Consider the following 25,815-nt stretch of genomic DNA (forward strand, 5'->3'; position numbering starts at 1 on the left):
TGCCCACCATAATAGAGTCAAACAGTCAGTATTTTCATCAATGTTTTTACGTGCTTTGAGAATTTGCAGCCCGGAATTCATTGATGAGGAATATAAATATATCTATAATATTGGCTCAAACCTTAAATACCCTAGATCTTTCATAGACAAATGCCTGAACATTACTAAGAAATCTGTTTATAGAACCGATCCCAAGCCCACCCATGACCATAAGAATCTCTTAGCATTACCATTTCACAAAAAATTCTCTCAAATTCCTTTACAACTAAAAACCTGGAACGTCAATGTGGCATTTAAAAACTCATGCACTGTTAAACAAATGTTAATCAAGAACTCCCCCAACAACACAATTGGTTGCATTTATAAAGTTTCTTGCAAGGAATGTAATATGTTTTACTTAGGCCAGACAGGTAAAGATCTTGTAACTAGACTTAAACAACATAAATATAGTGTTAGGACAGGCCAGGAATCCAATGCTCTGTTTGTTCATTTGAGGGATAACAAGCATTGCATTGACTGGGATAATGCCTCCTCAATATTACCTTGTAATTCAATTGACAGTAGGAACATCATAGAATCTAGTCTTATTAAACATACCGAAGCATTCAACATGAATTTGAGTAATGGTATGTGTGTGTGTGTGCAATTACACTTACAAATAATTAAGCAAATTAAATTAAACATTTGAAAGAAATGGCGAATAATGGATGAGAAGAATATTTAAATTTTATTGTTTCCTATCACACGATATATTATCAAATATGTTAGGTGTCTATGAAATTCTGCATCACAGCACAACAAAGTGCAATAAGTGTGTATCCAATTAATCATTAACCACATGCACAATTAAACCACATATCTTCTATATATGATTGTATATCTAACATTTGCACATGTTGTGAATGCCAAGCATGTCACTTGAAGGCCCTGTCTAGTGACATTCAATGAGTGAGTGAGGGAGTAAATAAAAGGAGCAACATTAAGGGTTTAGTTTCATTTCTCTCGTCCACCGCGCCCCGTCACCAAGTTGTCTCCCATAACCTACAGCTCACACTGTAAGTCACTGACACAGTCTCTTATTTGTGGATTCTTACAGTTGTAAATATTCGTTATTTCATTTTATTTCAAGAATAGTGTTTTTGGTTTTATACAGTATATATATATATATATATATATATATATATATATATATATATATATATATATATATATATATATATATATATATATATATATATATATATATATATATATATATATATATATATATATATATATATATATATATATATATATATATATATATATATATATATATATATATATGCAAGTAAATCACTGTAGGTGCGTGATATTACCATTTCACAAAAATTTCTCACACATTCCTGCACAGCTAAAAACCTGGAACGTCAATGTGGCATTTAAAAACTCATGCACTGTTAAACAAATGTTAATCAAGAACTCCCCAACAACACAATTGGTTGCATTTATAAAGTTCCTTGCAAGGAATGTAATATGTTTTACTTAGGCCAGACAGGTAAAGATCTTGCAACTAGAATTAAACAACACAAATACAGTGTTAGGACAGGCCAGGAATCCAATGCTCTGTTTGTTCATTTGAGGGATAACAAGCATTGCATTGACTGGGATAATGCCTCCTCAATATTACCATGTAATTCAATTGATAGTAGGAACATCATAGAATCTAGTCTTATTAAACATACCGAAGCATCAACATGAATTTGAGTAACGGCATGTACAAGCTGGACAATTTTGTAATTAAGAAGATTTGTGATCAGGTGAGAAGGCCGGGTCACTTGACCATCTGACCTGACCACCAACCGTTGTGTGCTATTTAAAGATTAGTAAGGTCATTACCTAATACCTGACCATTGTGGACCTGGTCTCACCCTCCTCTGTATATATACACCTTGATTTGTATTACTCTCTCTAGTCTGTACTCACCCCTGAAGATGTGAATTACACGAAAGCGCTTGGGAACTTCGTGTTTTCTTCTTTCCTTGTGGGAATATATATATATATATATATATATATATATATATATATATATATATATATATATATATATATATATATATATATATATATATATATATATATCTTGATGAAATCACACGGGAAAAGGGAAACAACGGAGCATCCTTAGCTTTCGTCTTTATTCAAGTCATCTTCAGAGGCAACTGGATTACATGGACAGAGAGAGGCTTAAATATACAGGGTGACCTTAAAAACATGAGGTCAGGTCATAATGATGTCATCCACTAATCCCCACACCAACAACACGTAGAGGAGCTTAAGAGAAGGGGGGTGACGTGACTAGTCAGGTCAGGTCAAAAATAAGGGACCCACTAAATAACTATCATACATCTAGATCAAAGGTTTTCAAAGGTACTCAAACTATCCAACCAGGAGCGAACTCGTAACAATGGTTTTAAATTAGACAAATTTAGATTTAGGCGTGAAATAGGTAAACACTGGTTTGGAAACAGAGTAGTGGATGAATGGAACAAGTTACCAAATATCATCATCATTAACTCGAATACGCTGAATTGCTTCAAACATAGGTTGGATGCTCATATGAGCAATAGGGGTTGGGTGTAAACGGGACTGCCCAGTATGGGCCAATAGGCCCGCTGCAGTTTCCTCCATTCTTATGTTATGCTCTTAAAGCATTTTTAACCTTGGGCCACTGACAAATAAATTTATGTAACATATTATCAGTTCTGAACTGACCATCACTAAGGTTTATTGGTTTTAATTCCTTAATCAAACTAGCTTCAACCAGAAGTCTTTCTGTGACATAAGATGATTTAAATACTTCTAAGCTTTTTTCCCAAGCAATGGGATGATTATCATTCCTAACATGAACGGACAGGGCACTGCTTTCAGATGCTGTTCTGATATTATACTTATGTTGTTTGATTCTGAGCTGCAGTGTTTTTCCTGTCTGTCCTACATAATTACAATTATATTTGCTACATGGAATATAATAAACACTTCCATTTACATTCAAACTTGGGCTATTTCTTATTAACATATTGGTAATGGTTGAGTCATACTTGAAAACAACATTAATATTTAAAAGCTTGAGGGACCGAACTAACGGGACAAATTCATTACGATAGGGCAGAGTCAAAATATTCATAAGTGTAGGAACTTGTGTGGTATGAGAGGAATGAAAGGATTTTTTAGCCCTTTTAAAACAACGATCAACAAACACAGAAGGGTACCCGAGTTTCTGTGCAATGGAACGAATGTGTTTCAATTCATCGTCAATAAATTCAGAGTCACAAATACGCAGACTTCTTAAGAACATAGCAGAAAAAACTGACATTTTGGTAGACTCAAGGTGATTCGATAAAAAGAAAACTGGTACAAAATAGACCAAGACCAAGTTAAGTTATTTACGAATTTGATGAATCTTGTGTTAACAATCCTTCGTTAATCAAAGATGAATTTGGTGAACATTTAAGCAAGTTACGAGTGTCATAAATTTCCGGTACTTATAATCAGTATCAAGTATTATATAAAATGCAACGGAAATTCTTTTCACATTCTAAGTCAAATATTGATATCATTTATTTGTGCTGAAAATATGAATTTCTTTTTTGAATTCAAATGAAAAACTAGCCGCAGACACTAGCCCCAGACACTCGCCCCAGACACTAGCCCCAGACACTAGCCCCAGACACTCGCCCCAGACACTAGCCCCAGACACTAGCTCCAGACACTAGCCCCAGACACTAGCCCCAGACACTGCCCCAGACACTAGACACTAGCTCAGACACTAGCCCCAGACTCACCCCAGACACTCACTCCAGACACTAGCCCCAGACACTCACCCCAGACAGCAGACACTACCAGACACACTAGCCCCAGACACTCTAGCCCCAGACACTAGCCCCAGACACTCACCCCAGACACTCGCCCCAGACACTAGCCCCAGACACTAGCCCCAGACACTCACCCCAGACACTCACCCCAGACACTCGCCCCAGACACTAGCTCCAGACACTATCCCCAGAAGCCAAAAATAATCAAAGTTTATATTTAATCCCTCATAAACATTATTGTGAACTTCATTTTATGATAAAACAGAAGAAAGGGAACAGGATGGAAACTTATAGACAGGACAGAAATTGTAGAATCGAAAAAAGAAAAGCTTAATACACGAACTCTTGTGCACTAGTCAGAGCGAGAGGATTAATTATGTCCAGGTCAACTGATTAACTGAAGAAGACACCATCAACATTCTAGGCCAGTGCCGGATAGACAGCGTCTGACCCAACAATTAACAGAGCTTGGCTTAACCCTCCAGCCCGTAAAGACAAACTTATGGAAGTTACAACAGGGGAATATTTACTTCCCCTTTCTTACAGCTGTCATTTAATGCTGCGAACGAGTCATCTTCAAAACTTTCTCTTGAATTTAAAACTATTACATTCATGATTTAGTGAGAGTCCTAACCAGCGTTCAAAAATTCACATCGGTTCGATCAGAATCAAGAGAAATCCATAATTCAGAGAACAAAAATAATGTTTCAAATTATTTTGTTATACTTTTCTTACACATTTCTGTTGTGGATGCTATGGGTGTATGTGAACCGTAAAATATACGCAGAGACGAAAATATTTGGTTGTATGCTTAAGACTTCACCTTGCAAAGAAAATAAAGTACAATTTTTGGAAAGATCAGACAACAATGGTTCAAGATATAGACAAAATCTGCCAGTGACACATCACCCAAGAAAATGTAGAAATCCAAAAAAAAAAATAGGAAATTTGTTAAATTAGTTCCATTCCCAGTTTCTTACATATGAGATTCCTTCTCAAAACGTTGTAACAGAGAAGTATGCCGACTGTTTGAGTGCCATTTGTCTTGTCATATTCTACCGCAGTTACCCGTCCACCATCGACACACTGATAGTTATCTCCCTAACAAACAACCACTAACTTCAATATTCGTTTCTGACAAATGCTCACTCTATATCTTCATGACAGGTAATAGATTATAAAAGTTCTCTTCACCTTTCCAGAAAATATGGAGACACTTTCATTGTTGTTACTCACTATGTTGTTGATGGTGAGGAACTGTGCGGACGGTACCTACAGGGGAGCTTTAGCGGAACAGGTGGGCGAGGTGGTTGGCCAGGTGGTGGAGCAGCATCTGTCTGAGTGTCACTTGGTGCTGGTAGACACAACAACACAAAGCCCAGTGTTTTCCACGATGATCAGGTGAGACAGAAGTTTAGTTAACTGAGGATCATAAGCATTGTAGTCAACAACAGATTAGTTGGTACGCTGGAAAGTTTTAAAAGGAGGCTAGATAGATTCATGGACTTGCACAGGCCAACCGACCTATTGCAGACACCTTATTTTCTTATGTTCTTATGTTCTCATACATTTCTTGTATATAACTGAAATAGTATCAATGTTTAAAATGTAGGAATATAATGCTAAGAAATATATGTCATTGCTGCAGGATGTTTCATAACTGGGGAACAAGACGCCATCTTATTGCTAATATCAACAAGTATTTTTCATGCTTAATGATATCTTAAATTACTTTATTTTCCTACATTTACACATTGATACTATTTAAGTTGCTGTATATACAAGAAATGTATTCTTAGGCAATCTCCAATCATAAATCATAAGTAACTAGCCTATTAAAGCATATCTGTCAGTTCCTCCCCATACAGTGTTACCAGATCACCTGCTTTATAACGTGCAGGATTGTTGGGATGACCTGCTATTTACTGTACTGTACCTATCGTGTATTTTGTAGTGGAGATTAAACCTAACACTTCCCACAAGTTACAGGGCTCGCCTCTAAGCCGTACCTGCCGATTCATATTATGCTTGTAACCTGACGTATATCGGACGTTGGGGTTCATTTAAAAACGGCTGTAACTCGGAAAATTAAGGAATCACGATGGCCTTTATAGTAAGGACTTCCCTGAATCGAAAACTAACATATCTACGAACTAAACAATTACAGCGATAAAATCTGAAACATTATACAGTACATAGGCCTATATCTGTACATAGGCCTATATCTGTGGCATATATGAGTAAAGGTTTTCATTTAACGCAATTTGTTTGCCTTGAATGGAGATTGAACATAATTTTTATTTTTTACATTTTTCTGTGATCGAATAACTATTTTTTTCGAACAGGTGCGCTAAGGTTATAAACATACATGAGACAACAACTAGATAAAATTGTTCATTCTTTCTTATTTTTTTAATTGTTGATGGACTGGTGTAATTATTAACCTTGTTACACACTTAAAGACCTTAGATGTAAGAGCAGTAATAACATTATAACAATAACAGCAACCATCATACACTAAGAAAGATACATCTGTAACATTGTCTTGCTCCTAACAGTAATTTTCCCGTTGAATGTTTCTCATTATTCAGAGAAATCTTAAACAAAATCTTAATATTTTGTAATGAAGTTTTCGGTAAACAGCGCGACAAATTCAAAAGAGCGAAAGAACGAGCAAATTCAAAGAAGGAGACACAAAAAAATTATATAATAAAAAATGGTAAACCATGAAGATTATATTGCATATGTTGTTCATGAAAGCCTTTGATGCAGCAGCTTGACTGTCCAGATAGATGTCAAGTTTGACGACGGTAGAAATTTTTCTTTTGGCAATATCAAATCCACTGGAACAACGTCTCAGAGAGAGTTCATAAAAAAAAGACAAACGAACGAAATACTGTTAGGCGGAGCAAGGATGCATGTGGTATGTTTCTTAATGACGCAATCAATATTTGCTTCTACTTCAGACAGCTAATGAGAAGCGGACTAGGTGTGACAGTGTTAGAGGCATGGTGGGTGTTCTTTCAGAGTCAACCTGCCAGGGATCTTCTCCTGGAGAGGCTGTGGGGAGATGCTACCCTCACTTGCTGTGCCCTCCTCATTCATCTTGACAACAAAATCATCACCAACATCTTAACGTTTAAGTAAGTTATGTTAACATCGTATAACTCAAATTTCATAAAACCTGTTTTTTAATATTTGCTTTTCGGATATCATGCCAGTTGTTCAACACATTCGGACAGTTTACTAGTTGAACGCAGTGTCGAGCCAAAATGTGATGCACAATTACCTATCAAATCTGAGATTCACGTAGGTTCCTGGAGTGGTGTGAGCTATGGCGCCACCCACAGACAGTGGTGGTGGCTGTGGGTGGGACTGCAGGGATGGAGGCTGTCCTTCTCGATCATAATCTTCGTAATACCGTCTATGCCCTCTACTTGACCCTCCAGAACCTTACTCTCCACAGCCTTGACAGTCGCCAGGGACCACTACACAACACAAGGCTCGGGAGGGGTGGTACCACGAAAGGTAATGTTTAAGTGAATGTTTCTTTTATCAAAAATGCGGCCATAACAGCAGGAAAATATAAACTAATATTGCAAAGATGGTAATAACGAAAATGTACATTTAAAAATAAACGCACTTCTTTCCCACCTTCCGTATACAGAAGGTGAGGGTGCGCACGTGAGGGTGTACGGGCGATGTCTGTACTGTAACAAGGGTGAGGCTCAGGTCCAACTCCTCCACCGGGGGAACCTGACCTCCGGCCTCCACGGCGTCAACCTCTTCCCAGGTGCGTCGACTACATAACAAAATGGGATTCCAACTACAAAAAAATTCCGTCAAAATTTTGAATTTATTTAGTATAAGTCTTTTATCATATATTCAGAGATAAACAACGTTAAACTCTTAGCTCCGGACGTCCACACACGAGAGAATGCCTACTGGTATTGTTCGTTAATCACTTCTGCCATCACACAGGTAAACTTACTGTAGCAGCATTCAACTACTAACTCTAAGCACTCGCTTTCTGACCTAACATTCAATGATTCTAGTTCTGTATCCAGCCATTGTGTGGTTTACTCCCAGTCTGCCCAGCTGCAAACCTGAGGAAGCGAAAGGCGAAATAATACGAGTATGCTGCAGCCCATCTCCTGAGTCTTTAGTGAGCTCTATCCATGCTGCCCCATTACGGGTTGTCAGGGCTGAGAAACCATATAAAACGAACAATTTGGTTTGAATTAATCGGCCAGTGAAAGAGTACTTGCAAGTATAGTTAACCTGTTATTCCTTTGAGAAAAATTAGTCAGAAACTTGGTAACTGTATCCATGTAATGTGAAGAAGCACTTATGGAGAGCCGCATAAGTTTCGACATGACTACCGGGGAACACTAGAGGTCCTCACAGTTCCATAATTGGCACGACGCTATTTGTAGAGAATATATGTGTGTATGCGTGTATGTGTGTGTGTGTGTATGTGTGTGTGTGTGTGTGTGTGTGTGTGTGTGTAAATAAGGCGTTTATAGTGTGCTTATGGGACCGAAAGTCAGCATTATGCCAACTTTAGAGCCCAGGCAGTAGTCATGTACAAAATTTAAGATGTTCAGTGTTAGCAGGAAGTCGGTTTGTAGGTTCATAAATACACGTTAAAAATCCTTTTTCCGTAATTAAACAGACACGCTCTAAGAACAGCATATGGTCAACACTGAGCCACTAATATGACGAAAGATGTTTTGCTCGAGATTTGAAGACAGGTCGCTTTAAGTAATGACAACGAACTTGATTCAAAATAAGCAAAGTAAGTGTATGCAAGGCGATGGGAAAGGGAACATTTTCAAAATGACAAACAAAGTCTTACAGGGAACTCAAAATTAAAAATGTAAATAGATGTTTACGGTAATTCGCTATTAATTTATATCATTCTGCCTAAATCATGTCGCCCACTGATGCGGTAATATTTGCATACGTTGATATATACAGATGGATAGAGAGACAATCAACAAAATGCCATTAGAAAATATCTCATCACCAATATATTCAAATGGAAGAAGTCGTACCAGTTTTAATCTATGTGAAATCTAATAATTTATTAGAGAAAGTAAGTTGAAATTTTGTCCTTTAACCTCATGCATACATTATCCCTAGATCAAATGGAAAACTTTTGGGGCCACACATTCCGCGCTGTTACCCTACGTTACATGCCCTTCATCAACTACGAGCAGGACGGAGCAGAACCAGGCACCCCAAGGACTCCCCTGGACTCCCTTAATATCCGCATGCTGGACATCATCGCTTCCCACTTCAACTTCACGTAAGTCAGTTCCTTTACATGAGACCCAAGTCATGCCAATACCAATAATAACAATACCAGAGTCAGTTAAGGATGAGCCACGGGTCTGATCAATCACATGAATAAATCTTACCACCAACGTAATGACTCAGCCTTATACAGCCAAGAATCCTCATCCTGGCAACATTCCCTTCCCTCAGTTCTATCCTCTGTACTCTCCCTCATGATCGCCAGTGTGTGGTAAAGCACGTTATCCCCACCGCCCCCTTGTTTAGTGGAAAAAGAAAAAAAGCTCACCGGGTAGTTTGCAGTGTACTCTAAAACGTTTACCGGGAGGAAAAAAATATAGACTTTTTTAAAGAAGAACTAATTAATAGTTAAAAATGAAATGGAATTATGTGAATGACCAATAAGATAAAGATAAATCCATATGTTTAGCTGGTGAATATTCTCAAATATATAGCGCATGACACCCCAGGTATGAGATACGTGAGCCTTGGGATATGAACTGGGGTACTCCGGCTGGTGGTGGTAACTGGACGGGGATTGTGGGCACCCTCCAGCACGAGCAGGCTGACTTCTCCCTCGACCTAACAGTCACAGCATCAAGAAGCCTCGTCGTCGACTACTCCAGGGTCTACAGCAACGACCCCATAGTTATTATCACCCTCAAGCCCGCACCTCTACCGCGGAACCTGGCGCTCACCAGGCCATTTGAAGGTAATGACATATATATATATATATATATATATATATATATATATATATATATATATATATATATATATATATATATATATATATATATATATATATATATATATATATATATATACTGTATGCAAGTAAATCACTATAAGTGCGTGTGATCCAAGTATATGCTGATAATCAAAAGGAAACAAGAAAACAAGAAGTTCCCAAGTATTACTCCTTAGTCTGTACTCACCCCTGAAGATGTGAATTACACGAAAGCGCTTCGGAACTTCTTGTTTTCTTGTTTCCTTGTGGTTATATATACATATATATATATATATATATATATATATATATATATATATATATATATATATATATATATATATATATATATATATATATATATATATATATATATATATATATATATATACTCTGTAATTCACGTGTGTCTGTGCGTAGTACAAATGATATAGCTTTGCAGTGTTTTTCATATTGTCAGAGTAATTATTATTATTATTTTTTGTTCTTCAGTACACCTTAACATGTGTACCTATGTTGACACGTCGCACTTCTCAGATAATTTATCCCTCGTTACATTGCTTATGCTGTTGGTTATCTTTGCACAACTTATTTAAATGTCAGAAACAAGGTTTTGGAAAATGTTATCCTTGAAATTTCCCCACAAAAAGTCTAAGGGCAATACACATCCACTTGGATGCCATGGGACTGTCCCATCATGTCTAGTCATCCAACGCTGGAGACACACATATCTCGACATATTCTACTGAGAAAAAGAAGTTCTAACATTGATTTCCATGATGGTGGGAAGAGAGGGATGATCTTTACTGTATTGAAGACGGTAATTCCATTAAACTATTGTCCCTAAATTAAACTCTGCGAACTGAATGACACATTGAGTTTCTTTTACGTACTGTAGACATCTTTTCTAATTAGCGATCGATTAATAGCAAATCCTTCTCCCTTTTCCTCAGGGGAAGTTTGGATGTCGGTCATTGTGTGTACCTTAGCCCTTGGAATCATTCTGTGGCTACAGCAGAAGGTGTGGTCATGGGCGGCTAGTGAGAGTCGCGTCAGGCTGATACCCGCCTTTTTAAACAGCTGGGCGATGCTACTGATGGAACCTGTAGAAACAATACCCACCAACACAACTGGCCAGGTAGGGACATTATTCAGCCCTCATAACCTTCTGTCAAAATTCACATTTCAAGTATATAATATATCGTTTTCAAAACTGGCTTAAGCATTTATTTTTAATTCATATCCAGTAAATCGAGAAGATGGACAAATGCGATCGTCTCCTGTATTTCGGAGTAAGTAACGATTCGTGTCATAACTCCTGGCGTTCAGGTGCTGGTTGGGTGGTGGTTGTTGTCGTGTGTGATCATCACCACAGCCTACCGCTCCTCCCTCATCGCCCACCTCTCCGTCCAGAGCAAGTACCCGCCCATTAACACCTTCCAGGATCTCCTCAATCAAGATGGCTGGTCCTGGGGTTCTACAGACTTACAAGGAACTTTTTATCTTTACTTCAATGAAAGTTCTGATCCTGATCTCCAAGCAATATTAAGAGGCATAGAGGTTAGTAAACATGATCCACGAGCAGGAGTTTAATAAAAACCACTTCATAGTGACCAATTCAACGACTGAAGAGTGGAATAAAATTTCACCATAATCCACATCACTGGGATAAATACTCAGGACAGGGTAAGACATCATTAAGTAAGGCACTCGAGCCAGGACATTGATAATTTCTGTTAGCTCAACAAGTCATCAAGTATAATAATGACTTAGGAGTAATATAAAACAAGCAATATCATTGTTTTTTCTCAAATGAAAATAAATCTAGTTTAATGTATCACTTGCCCAACACGAATTCTCGTTGGCATAGCTTCTTATAACATTACAGTCTTAAATTCCTTTCTGAAACTATTGCTTTACAACAGATTTACGAGATGGATAAGGGTTTGGAACGAGTGATGCAGGGTGGATTCTCCTTCATTCACACCCAGTCATACGTGACACCGGAGATGGCTCGTCTTTACACCGACAAGTTTGGCAACACACCTTTGTACATCGGCATCATGAAATATCTTGCATTCGGTGGCAACGCCTGGGGCTTCAGGTCAGTTATTTGGGGAAATGTCCTGAGGTCTGATGTGTCAAATTTAACTTTTGGGATGCTGTTATTGTCGTTTATGTTATGATAGTAAACAACGTTTTAAATGAAATGGAGTAAATTTTCTATTGCTTAATTAATTTCAATTAAATTAGAGCCCACCCAAAAAGAAAAAGTTATCCTAGTTTAGCAAAAACATCCGTTACGTTTTAAGGCTGATGGATCGAGTATCCATATTTAGAGTGACACACACACACACACACACACACACATATATATATATATATATATATATATATATATATATATATATATATATATATATATATATATATATATATATATATATATATATATATATTTTTTTTTTTTTTTTTCATTAGCCCAACAAAGCACGCGGACTTCTACATATAATCAACACCTCACCCCGCCAGCATTTGAAACCACGATCTTATATTTGTGACCAGCTTCGAAACACGAGGATCCTCGTGTTTCGTGTTTTGAAGCTGAATTTGGTAAAACGTTGCTCTGATCACCTAAGCGGCACGGGTGGTCCCCATTAGAGGTTCACGGCGCCATAAGCTCGTTGAACAGGCTTTGTGTGAAATATAACAGAGTCTAGGACTGCTTTTGGTGTTCTGGTGGCGCAGAGGTAACGTTCCCTGGTCACAAATATAAGATCGTGGGTTCGAATCCTAGCGGGGTGAGGTGTTGAATATATATAAATATATATGTAACCGGTCGGAATTTCTCACTGCTAGTTATTGTTCTTTTTTAGTTATAATGGATGGTAATGCAGTGGAAGCGCCCCCTCAGAGAAATTCCGAACCAGCACAAACACAATTAATAAAAGTATTTTCCTTGACCGCGGAATAGCTAGCACCTGTGATTGGGGTTAATGAGACGCACTGGTAAAAGATAACACTTCTATTCCTTCCAACACTACAGACGGAATCAATAATGGTACACAAACACTAGAGTACTTCTTAGCGTGGCTTACAACACTACAATGGGAAACAAAGGTTGTACATAGCATTAACAAAATAATTAAAATATATTAATTGCACCTGAAGAGGACTACTAATACAGCAGCACTACATACACCAGAACGAGGAACCCATCTGAAACAATTCCTTCGTACATCCTACATCATTTAGTGGCACATAAAACATTAAAAAGTATTACTAGCACCGATGAAAATACCTTAAGGGCATCCGAAAAAATTATAGCAATCACTGAGGAATAGAAATCCTGATTTAGTCATACTACACAAGAACATGGATCACTCATAGCCTGTCTGGGATGACCCACAAAATACTATAATCCTAACTGTCTTAACTACCCAGAACCCGAAGGTTGTAACTACTAACCTGCCAAGTGACAGGCATTTACAAGAAACCGAGAAAATCACTCATGATCCATCAGGCAGGCGAGTGCTCCACTGTTTTTTTTTCATTACTCTTTCTAGGTTCAGGAGTCATGAGTGTATTTCTCCACCAACACCCGTAACATGCTTCACACATAAGTTCAGAATACACCCATACTTTAAGGTGCTACAGCCTTTCACCAACTTTTGAAGAGGAACTCCTACGTCCCACGTGTGCAATCAACCATGAGGAGCGTTGATTACACACCTGGTTATTTTAATCACATACACCCAATACTAGGGAGACGAATGTCTCTATGTAACCACTAGAACTCCAGGTCCCAGCGTGTGACCTTTCATTCACTCAGTCTGCACTCAGTTTACTCCCAGTACTTCATGGACAGGAAGAGTGACCGTCAGCCCGCCTAGTTAGGCCAGCTCAGAGTACAACCAGGTGAACCCTGCCCAGCTAAGGGCGGGGTTCTACTTTCCCTTTAGTAAGATTTTTCACTGACAAGGTGGGAGATTCGATGAACCAGATCGACCACCGACCAAAGTGCGGATGCTGGTCCCAGTAGTTAGTCGTCAGAGACACCTGTTCGCCTCGTGCGTTGCCAGCTATATCTTCCAAACCACCACTAACCACCGACCAACCAAGTGGGTTCTCGTAACCCTGCAAAAGGAGCACTTTGTTAGCTACTGTTAAATTCTTCTCCTCGTATAAACTCCTTGGTGAAGGACGTTCAGGTGAAGGGCAAGTCGAAGGGAATGATTGAAACCCGCCCTTTGATGCATTCAATATTTATTGATGTGTTCAAAACCTGCAGAGAATAAGGCGTTCATTAGTATTACATGGTGATCCATCTGATACAAATTAGTTAGTCTCACACAATGTTATCTTAATTACTATTTATTAAACATAGTGACATAACACAAAGTTCATAACTCTATTAATCTTAGTTACGCTTCATTCTGCATTGTCTTATTGCTCCAGATAAGGCAGAAACGAGTAGGCATAATTAGTCCACAAGTGCAGGTCAATGAACCAGTATGGTGTTCCAAGGGAAAATAGTACTGTGTAAATTAATTATTCCAGCACAAAACTCGGCCAGGATTGGGAGTCGGTGTTCACCACAGAGGGCTGGTCCTCACAGCATAGAGGGCGATCTGCATCATGGAGGCCAGGCGGCCACGCCACCCTCTACTAAACCATACACCCAACAGAATCAGGGCATCTTGTTTGTGCAGGTCGCGTGGGGGGGGGTGGCGGCGCACGTGGTCACAGGCTGATAGATTTAATGTTTGGGGTAAGGCAACGCCAGCACTGTAGTTGAAGCCAGCGGCGATAACAGTTTGCTTCTGTTAAATTCTTCTCCCCCCTATCTAAACACTGTCTGAGATCGAATAAAAACTTACTTGCAACACTGATGAAAGGCTAGAGGGAAGGGACGAGGCCACGTGGTTGTTTTCCTTGGCAGAACGAGAAGTTGACGTCCGTCTCTGTCAATGATTGGCGCTGACTGACTCGATCACCCTCGCATCCTTCAGGGCGCTCGCCTGCCTCCTCCCCCCATGAAGTCATCTTTCGCTTATTTCAAATAGTTTTCATTGGGACACACGTGACATATTTAGACTGGGAAACTATCCACAATAACTTTAAATTTTATAATTGTTCCTTAACTTCATGAATCGTGTCTACATTAATTCGATAAAGTACATTTAATTTTCTATAGGTCTAGTTCAACATGCTTCCACCCCCTGACTGATGGCATTGTTTGTAGGTCTTTGTTTTAACTCACCACGAGGCTGGGTGTTTCAGCCTGGCCTACTTATGTTTTCCTGTTCAGCAGATCGGTCATTTTTGTTCTAACGTCTCTAAATATCACATTAAAATATCTGAATATTACATATATATAAATACACACATATATACTATATATATATATATATATATATATATATATATATATATATATATATATATATATATATATATATATATATATATATATATATATATATATATATATATATATATATATATATATATATACACGCTTCAGCATAATGCTTCTTCCTTCTTTGACTTTGTTCATTCTGTTATCGAAGTACAATCTTTTGACAGCATTGGTATCACAGATAGTTCGCATTTTTTCCCCCGCTCTCGACTTGTTTTTGTCTATAATCATCCTTCCATATGTTTCACAAATTATGTACTTCCTTCCCTCGATCAGAAACATTGTATGCATCAGCTTCTTTGGCTAAAATCGGTGCCTGTGAGATTTCAAGACTTGGCTTTAAAGACCAAAAGTATCACTTTCTACCGAAGTAATGTCTGTAAGCACTCTCCTTAATGCTGTATTTCCCCCAGGTGTCGTAGTTCTTGCTATTTTGAATATTCTTTGTTGAAGTACTTATTTGCGTTCATTTTCCTTATCTTGTGTGTGTTATTATTTACTGTCAGCATTTTCCATGATCTATGTGATTGTTGATCATTCTAGAATAATCTCTTATCTATAGACGACGCTCTTTAGGGCAGCTGCATACTGATTCGCGATGAAAGTGGAGCAAAATGCACTACAGCAAAAAAAAAAAATATGTGTTATAGAGAACACTTGGTGTCCATGCGTGATGATGACGCAGGTATTTAAGAATTGTCAGAAAAAAAGAAGAAAATTAAATGAAAATATAATTAAACGGGTGGCTTGGGAGGGTGGAAGATATACTCAGAGGTTAGTAAGATTTTTACTTTTTGTTTTCTTTCTCAAAATGCACCAGAAGAAACGAATTTCCTAAATTCTAATTTCGGCCCCCTCTAAAATATAGACAGCATATTGCATCTTTCATTACAGAAAAGGAGCTCCATTTACGAGACAGATTAGTATGATGAAAGAGCGACTGATCGAGGCGGGCCTACTGAACCTTTGGCAAGATGACGTGCTGAAGACCTACCTTAAACACAGCAGGGAGGAACGAGGCAGGGAGGACCCTCTGCTCTTTACCGGTGTAAGATCATTGATAGTGTGTGTTTCTATAATATGTTCATACTTTCAGTCATAATAATTTCATCTGGAAACAAAATCTATTTCGATATAGTTGCCAAGAATGAAATAGTTGCAAGAATATCTATCTACCTATCTATCTATCTATCTACAATAAAACAATTACATTGTACTGTACACAAGACAGTATATAACCTTGAGTGCTGCGCCGTCAGATTTCACGACTCAACGCCAGTTTTCTCAGATGTCTCACTGCATTCTGCTGGTCGGGTGCGTTCGCATCTCTAAGTAGTTGATCGAACTATGTTACCGTGTTGCCCTGTTCCCGTCATAGTGGTTGTAATGGTCGCCAAGTGATACTTGCTGCACTGGCTGTGGACAGTACTCCTACGAGCTAATAATGTGCCCGGCTAGTCGAAGTGTTTGTTCACGTAGTAGTTGGCTGGGTGGTTGCAGATCGGTTCCCTGGTATAAATCAACATTGCTGATACGTGTTGTCCATTGAATATTGATTGTTGCTCGTAACAGATGAGAGTGAGTAGCATCCAGTTTTCGCCCGAGTGTAACCGTCAGCGTCCACGTATCCATGGTGTAGAGTAGAATGGGTTCTACTGCTGATTTGAACAGCCGCGATCGGAGTTGGTCCGGTAAGGCTGACAGTTGTCCCAACACACTCCAGACCAAGCCCCGTCGCCTAAGAAAGTCGTCGCGAGGATCGGAAACAGAGCCGCTGAGATACACGAACTTTCGGCACTGTGGCAGGTCCTCCACTTGATCGCCAGTACTTGTAAAAGCGATTCGAATGTCTTGGTCTAACGTAATGCTTATCACTTCCGTTTATCTGGAATCCCGCCATTGCAGCCGTTTAAACCAAGTTGTTAAACATGTACTGTGTACCGCTCGCGGATGACGACATAAGAACGAGATCGTCGGCATAGCCCAATATGGACAATCGTTGTTCCGGGTGTCGTGTTCTCGTTTTTTTACAGAGCTGATATCCATCGACCCCTGTTGGTATCGCCGTACGCAACACCCAGTCTAATAGAAGAATAAAGGGAAATAGGCGCTAATGTGTCTCCCTGCAGCACTCCGGACGTCCAACTGACAGTGTCCGATAACCCGTCTGGCGTGGCCACAGCAGCTTTTGCGTGATTGTACAGAGCCATTATTCCGGTGATTAGAATCGGGGAATATTGATATTGATATTAATATTGAAACAGTTTATTTTGTTAGAAAAATACAGATACAGAGTGGATAATAATAACAATATTGACATGATTTAGCCAATTGAGAGCCTGAGTTCTCATGGTGGTGCCTGCACATTTATCTCGAGGAAGCATTATGTAATATTTAGTATCATCTGGAATAGTAGACGAACATTGTGTTAGTATACACTTATGAGAATGTTACCACGACCATCACTTGGCTAGTTATATTTTTATTCCCTCTTTTTTACATTTAATTAAAAGTATATACATATTTTACAGTGAAGTTGATATACCTGTGCATTAATCTGATAATGAGGGAAGCAATTCAACGTGGGTTGTATTAAGGTGAAACAAGGGGACAGAAACAGTGAGGATCACGTCGTGACGGCAAATATATAATTATTGCAATGTTAATTTCTATCTATCTACGTGACAATATATGCTATAATGGTTTTGATGGTTCAGTGAAAGTAAGAGTATAAAGTGAGTTTTCCAAAATTATTAATACTTAGACAATATATATTTTTTAAGAGATGATTTAAAGGAATGGAGCGAAGTCTTTGCTCGGGTGGGTGGGGGTCTGGGACTGAGAGAACCGCGTGGGAATGGGGGGGGGGGTCTTAGTAGCTCTGGGAGTCTTAATTTGTGTCTTTGATAATTCCAGGACTGTAAATAGTTATTCTCAATCAAGTGATTGACAGATTTATAAACAAATAGAACACGACAATAAGTGTTAGTAGTATCGAATTTTAGCATTTTCAATTTGGCAAATTTTTCGTTAGTGTGATCAGTTTTTTCAAGTAGGCCATTGTCCGCACAACTCTTTTCTGTGCAGTGACCAGGGGTTGTATTTTTGTGGAGCCAGAGGCCCCCATAGTGTGTGACAGTGTATCAAGTGTTGGTAAATAAGATCATAATAGATTTCTTTCATTGCTGCAAGAGTGACAAACTGGCAAGTGTGAACCAGGAAACCGCACTGTTTATTGACTTTACTGTGAATGGAATGTATGTGGTATCTCAAATGCCTTTTGGGAATCGACGAAAATTACGACGAGGTCTTTCTGGTGAATTGTAGCTTCTTCCACAACACGTCACAAAGCCTGAATTTGGATCACTGTGTCTCTGTGCAGGCGAAAACCATTATGCTCTGGTCGTAAACAACTATCTAGTACAGGCTGCAATCTCTTCAGCAGAACCTTACTGTGTAGTTTCACAGTGCAGGACATCAGAGAAACCCCTTGATGGCCTTCCATCTTTGTTGCTCCGAGCTTCTTTGGAATTTCTACAATCTGCGATTTTCTCCATTCATCTAGTGGATATTCGTCTTCTAAGATGTCGTTCATAATCGAGACGCCTATAGGCGGCCCGTTTGGTGGTTCCGGCTGGAGCTTTTGGAGCAGCCAGACCGGATTTGGGATTGGAGGTTGTCCTACCTGCAGATATGAAAGGATACTGCAGGTTGCAAGTGTGAGAGGACCCAAGGCCGGGATATGCAGCACCTCAACCGGAACACCATCTAGTCCCTTTGCTTTCCCACCGGGGCTATCTCGTGCAATGCTGAAGAATTCAGCTACGGTGACTGGACCAGTGTCAAATTTATCAAAAAAATAGAATTGTAACTTATTGAGGTAGAACAATTTCTGCGGCGGAAGGAGGTGGTGATTTTAACTATCTTACAGAAAAACGTCTTCTTCAAACAGTTCTTGGGTTCTTCCGGAGTGTTTCCCGCGAGATTCAGTGAAACTTTATTCTTTTGACAGGTCAGCGTGTTGATGGCATTCCACGCAGCACGTCTTCTGGTTTTGTACCCGCTGATGACATGGACCGAATGGCGTCATCAATAGCAATCAACCGTCTCTCTTCATAAATTTTAGCGAAATCTATCACTGCAGTATCTGCTTCGCCATTCCTTCCTGTTCTCCTCGGATGCTCAACTTTCTTGTGGGCTTGAACTACCTGTGGGTCATCTTCCCAAATTGATCTGTCGGGTTGCAGTCTACATGTGACGGGAATAGTCTGTTCTGCTGCTTTGTTGATTCCCTGCACAATGTGTGTATAGGACGGCTTTTGCTCTTCCTGGATTCTAATTGAAAAAATAACGAGCGACATGACACCGGGTACCACGCTGTCGAAGACCGCCGAAAAATCGCCGAGGTTTCGATCTAGGTGGCCTGAGAAGATAATCTTGCAGTCTGATCTTGCAGTGGACGAGTTTATAATCAATCTTGGGCGAAAGGCACCTGGCCGTGTCAAAGTCAGATATCCAGGCACGCTACTGATACCCATAGCAGGATATGATCCAACTGAGTATGATGAGTGGCGATGTTTCGGTGATTCTCATTTCTCTGGCGACACTTACATCCAGAACATGTTGTCAATCTGGACACTGTTTTTCAAAAAATCGTTTTAGCTAACACAAGGCCATGCCTCTGTACAAAATCGCACATAATATCAGTATTCGCATGTTCTCGGGAAATCTCGTACGGTGCTCTAGCAGATTTTCTCATGGCGGCTTTCAAATCTCCCAATATTAATATGGTGTCTCGATGAGCGATTGCGTCCACTTGACCGTAGAGGAAATCAAGAAGTCTCTATTATTGTCTGGATGCTACACAGTAAAACCATAAACACAAGAACATAAAAACGTTTCATTTTCTTAGCTTGATGTCAACTCCCAAAACACGAGTGGAAACCGATTGAACGATCATCAGCTGACGAAGTCGAGTACTAACAAGAACTCCCACCCCGCCGTGACCACGTGGATTGGCAGAGTTGTAGAATAGAATCCAGCTCTTTCCGATATCTTCTTGCTGCAAACCTGCAAACAACATGTTGTTGTTGAATTGTTTTCTGGCCCTCGATATCTTAGGTCATTACGGCCGCAGACTTGTTATTTTGGTGTTTTTTCCTCTTTATTTTCTTGTTCTTTTGGACGGTTCGCTCACCAATACCTTGTTATTCTAGTTGGTGGAGGTTATAAGTTGTGTTTTACTTAATATTAGTATCACTTGTTCTTCCTCGTTTTTGTTTTCTTTCGTTTTTTTTGGTTCTTGTTTCTTCTTTTCTTCTTCTAATAATAATAATAATAATTAACGGTTTATTAAAAGAGCATAGCAGCCAGAAGGCTGAAAATATACAGTTACATAATTGGGGAATGGGTTTCGATTTACAAATAATATACAAGTAATTTAAGTGATACAAATAAGATATATAATAACTAGATGGGGAAAGCTCAAGCTACAAGGCATTTCAACATAGTGACAGTGAGAGAAGTAGGATTTACTGGGAGTGAGTACACTGGTTTATTACAAGTTATTGATAATTTTTACAATGGTTGGGACTGGGCTGTTCTTATAGCGATCAGTTCGTGCACGTATGGGCTGGATGCGGTTGTGGTGTCGAACAGCAATTCTCGGGCTATGGATCTCAGGTGGTAGTAGGAGCCGGTGTCGAGGATGGTGCAGAAGCTTCTTACCAAATTTTCAGATGAGGTCGTGGTGATGGTCAGTGAGAGTCGAAAGGATCAGTGTGTTAAGCGCTTCTTGATATGTGGAGTAGGAAGGGGAGAGAATAGTCTTGCATGCCCTCTTTGCACTTTTTCTAGGTGTTTATGTTGTGTCTTGTTTGCTTGTTGTTTCTTCTTTTTTTTTCCTATCTTCAGTACAAGGAGAGCTTCCTTGTAGCTCATCTTCTTCCCGGATCTCACCATGGCTACCCTACACTCCTCCCTCCACTTGAGACTCTCTCGGTCGGAGGAGGAGTGAGGGACGTCACAAGCTGTGCATTTCTTGATTTTGATCTAGTAGTCAGTATGCTCGTGTCCAGAATAAGCACACCTCGAACATACGTCGGCTGAAAGCCTTGTATTTTTTAGCTGGGTGACAATACCGTTGACACTTGAAGAATCTGGTAGATCGTGTCCCATCCCCTTGTAACGGTCGTTGGTAGATGGTGGAGAAATTCAACTACAGCTGAGATGGATTTTCCATGTGGTCTGCCCAGTTTCCGTCACACGAATATGTCGTCTCTTTCTTCTTCTGTCATTTCTTCTATTTCCTTCACGTCCATATATTGTATTTTGGTGTGAGAAATGACTTTCCACACTGCGTTGTAATTGTAGTTAAATTCCATCGTAATGGGGACGTCATTAATAACTTTAACAGTTCTAAGTTGCTCAGCCTATCTCAAGTCACCGAAGGTGACCATGAGGCCACCACTCGGTCGACGGATAACCTTTGTAACCCCCTCTATAACTGAAGAAGTAAACAATTTCTTCAGGACGAGGAGGTTATCTTTTCTGAGTGCTCCGAGCATGGTCCTGAGAGCATTATTTTGGATAACTTCTGGCTTAGCTATCTGGGCTTTTCTCAGTCCAATGAGTGCTGGGGCACTGAAATCTACTGTACCAGCGATCTGATGGCGGCCGTGTAGTAGGCTTTGAGCACGTGTATATTCGTTCCTGCGGTTGTGCTGGTGAGCGGCCTCATTATGTTGTGTCTGCTCTTCGACCTGTGCCTGAGATACTCGAGTTACGGCTTGAAAGTGAGTTTCTGGTCGAACCAGATTCCAAGACACTGGTGGGTGTAGGTCCAGACTACCGGCGTGTTTTGTATGGAGAGCATCATGTCTGGTGTGTCTGTGCAGATGGCCATCGCTTTTGACTTGGCTGGATTTATCTTGAGTCCAAGTCTGTTGCATTCCTCTTCTATAAGTTGGAGTGCATGTTGACTAGTCTGTTTTATCCTCTTAATATGAGCTGTAAGCCGTCTGCATAGCAGAGGAGCTTGACTGTTTGTCTGAAAGGTAGTCTGATTAGATTTTTCATCAGGACATTGAACAGCGTTGGACTGAGGAATTCATTGATGAGGAATATAAATATATCTATAATATTGGCTTGAACCTTAAGTACCCTAGGCCTTTTATAGACAAATGCCTTAATTACTAAGATTTTCTTTTATAGAACTGATCCTAAGCCAACCCATGACAATAAAAATCTCTTCGTATTACCTTTAAACAAAAGAATTCTCAAATTTCTCTTCAACTGAAAACCTGGAACGTAAATGTAACATTTAGTAACTCATGCACTATAAAAAAATGTTAATTAAGAGCTCCCCCAACAATGCAGGTGGCTGCATTTACACGGTTCGTTGCAAGAAACGTAATACACGCTGTTTTACTTAGGCCAGATGGGAAAAGATCTTATAACTAGACTTAAACAACTGAAAAATTGTGTTAGGACAGGCCAGAAATTCAATGCTCTGTTCATTCATATGATAGATAATAAGCATTGCATTGACTGGGATAATGCCTCCTCAATATTACCTTGCAATTCATTGTCAGTCGGAACATTATAGAATCTAGTCTCAATAAACATACCGAATCTGTCAACATGAATTTGAGTAATGGTATGTACAAACTGGATAATTTTGTAATTAAGAAGATTTGTAACCAGGTGAGAAGGTTGGGTCATCTTACCTTATGACCTGACTACGGTCACCTCCTGTCCCTAAGGACTTGATCTCACTCTCCTCTACTGTATATATATTAGCCTTGTCAATTATTTTTCCTTAGTCTATACTCACCCCTGAAGATGTGAATTAAGAACATAAGAACATAAGAAAATAAGGAGTCTGCAATAGGCCGGTTGGCCTGTGCATGGCAGCTCCTGTCGAGAGTTACTACCACTCTCTATCATCCATGAATCTATCTAGCCTCCTTTTGAAACTTTCCAGAGTTACCGTACTTACTACAAAGTTGCTAAGCTTGTTCCACTCGTCCACCACCCTATTTGTGAACCAGTTTCTTCCTATCTCCCTCCTAAACCTAAACTTAACATAAGAAAGTGGGATACTGCAGGAGGCCGACTGGCCCATACAGGGCAGATCCCTTTCACACCCATCCCAGCACTTCCATGTGCCTATCCAACTTCGCCTTGAAGCTCCCTAGCGTCCCCGATCCTACTATAGCACTCGGTAGCCTATTCCACATATCCACAACTCTATTACCAAACCAGTGCTTGCCTATATCCTTTCTGAATCGGAATTTATCTAATTTAAAGCCATTTGTTCTAGTTATTTCGTTATTGCTGAGCTTCAGAACATCTTCCATTTTACCCTTGTTAATCCCACTTACCCACTTGAACACCTCTATCATATCTCCCCTAACTCTACGCCTCTCTAATGAATGCAAGCCTAAGCTTTTCAGTCTTTCTTCATATGGAAGGTTTCTAATATTATGGATCATTTTTGTCATTCTTCTTTGTACTCTCTCCAAAGAATCTATGTCCATTCTATAATAAGGACACCAGAATTGAACCGCATAATCCATGTGTGGCCTCACTAATGCTAGGTAAAGTTTCAAGATAACGTCAGCAGTTCTGTTACTCACACTCCTAGATATGAACCCAAGAATCCTGTTTGCCTTGTTGCGAACGCTAATACATTGTTTTCTAGGTTTCAAGTCGTTGCCAACAAATACACCTAGATCTTTTTCACAATCTGAGTTTTCTATTTCCGTGTTACCTAGTTTATACTTAACGTTTGTATTCGTCTTCCCTATCTGTAGTACCTTGCATTTATCAGCATTAAAATTCATTTGCCAGTCTACTGACCACTCATGTAAGGTATCTAGATCTCTTTGAAGGTGTTCAAAGTCACTGTCTGAATTTATCACTCTCCCCATTTTGGTATCATCTGCAAATTTACTAATCCTACTAGTTATACCTAAATCAAGATCATTAATGAATATAACAAACAGCAGAGGGCCTAATACAGATCCCTGGGGAACTCCGCTTTTGACCGCACCCCAGTCTGACTTAAATCCATTTATGCTGACTCTTTGTTTCCTACCAGTTAACCATGACCTAATCCATTTTAATAATGATCCACCTATTCCATGTGCTTCTACCTTCCTTATCAATCTCTCATGAGGGACTCTATCGAATGCTTTACTGAAATCTAAGTAAATTATATCATATGACTTATCATTATCTACCGCTTCATATACTTCTGAGAAAAAGCTAAGCAAATTTGTGAGACAAGAACGTCCCTGGGTGAACCCGTGCTGAGAAGAATGAATTAAGTTGAATGTTTCAAGGTGGCTTCTGATTTTCGTAGCAATAATTGACTCTAGCAACTTGCCTATGATTGACGTGAGACTAATGGGACGGTAATTTGATGCAATTGATTTATCACCTTTTTTGAAAATCGGAACTACATTTGCAAGTTTCCAAGCTTCTGGCACTAGGCCCGATTCTAATGACTTATTAAATAAAACTGCTAATGGATTACTCAACTCATCTCTACATTCTTTTAATATTCTAGCATATACCTCGTCTGGACCAGGCGATTTATGAGGCTTCAGTTTGTTAATTTCTTTAAGCACATCTTTACTAGTAATATTGATATTCATCAACATATTTTCTATACTGTCGTTATATACCTTATGAACTTCTGGAAACTGTGCTAGGTTTTCATTTGTGAATACGGAGCGAAAATGACTATTTAACGTACTACACATTTCTAACTCATCATCAGTCATTTCTCCTGTCGTAGTTTTAAGGGGACCTATTGTATCTCTAACCTTTGATTTATACAGTTGATAAAAAGCTTTGGGGTTATATTTCGATTCGTTTGCTACCTTGATTTCATAATTTCTCTTTGCTTTCCTAATTTCTGTTTTTACCTGTCTTGTTAGGTTCTGATAGTAACCAAGTAAGTGATTTTCGCCTTTCTTAACTTTTCTATATACTCCTTTCTTTTTCCCTAGAAGATCTAAGAGTCTATTATTCATCCATTTTGGTTGGTTCCGTATCGATCTGAATTTTCTTTTAGGGATGTGTTTATTTTGGGCATTATGGATTGTCGCAATAAATTGTTCATAAGTAGCTGCTAAATTAAATTCGGGGTTCTCCCGTCCTAAGTTGACAGTTTCTGGAGGTGTGGAGGGGATTAATCTTTTGACCCCTTAGGCCGAATTTTCCTTCTTCCTGCCATTCCATATTATGTTAAAATATATGGCTTTATGATCACTGTTTCCTAGTTCGTCTCCAATCCCAACATCTTTTACTAGATTTTCATTATTACTGAGAACTAAATCGAGGATATTATTTCCTCTAGTGGGCGAGTTTATGAATTGATATAAAAAACTATCTTGCACTACTTCTAGAAAATCTTCAGATTCATTATCGCTAAGTTGATTTTTCCAATCTAAGCCTGAAAAGTTGAAATCGCCTAGAATACATACATTGCTTCTATCAGA

The 25,815-nt window shown here is 39.2% G+C and overlaps 1 protein-coding gene across 2 annotated transcripts in view; it reads left to right on the forward strand.

The window, feature by feature from the left end:
• The first annotated feature begins 1,006 nt into the window (after positions 1-1,006).
• Positions 1,007-25,815, forward strand: part of LOC121873768 (probable glutamate receptor) — a 32,874-nt gene continuing 8,065 nt past the window's right edge. The window contains exons 1-11 of one of the 2 annotated variants that reach the window (XM_042377468.1): positions 1,007-1,055; positions 5,057-5,255; positions 6,821-6,997; positions 7,168-7,382; positions 7,522-7,647; positions 9,000-9,165; positions 9,623-9,864; positions 10,836-11,020; positions 11,212-11,442; positions 11,808-11,986; positions 16,199-16,352. In XM_042377468.1, the coding sequence (XP_042233402.1) occupies positions 5,062-5,255; positions 6,821-6,997; positions 7,168-7,382; positions 7,522-7,647; positions 9,000-9,165; positions 9,623-9,864; positions 10,836-11,020; positions 11,212-11,442; positions 11,808-11,986; positions 16,199-16,352 (1,869 nt within the window). In that variant the 5' untranslated portion in view covers positions 1,007-1,055; positions 5,057-5,061. The remainder of the gene's footprint in view (positions 1,056-5,056; positions 5,256-6,820; positions 6,998-7,167; positions 7,383-7,521; positions 7,648-8,999; positions 9,166-9,622; positions 9,865-10,835; positions 11,021-11,211; positions 11,443-11,807; positions 11,987-16,198; positions 16,353-25,815) is intronic. The other variant, XM_042377469.1, reaches the window with a different exon arrangement.

Source organism: Homarus americanus, unplaced genomic scaffold (genome assembly GCF_018991925.1).
Source record: "Homarus americanus isolate GMGI-L3 unplaced genomic scaffold, GMGI_Hamer_2.0 scaffold25827, whole genome shotgun sequence".
Taxonomy (NCBI): domain Eukaryota; kingdom Metazoa; phylum Arthropoda; class Malacostraca; order Decapoda; family Nephropidae; genus Homarus; species Homarus americanus.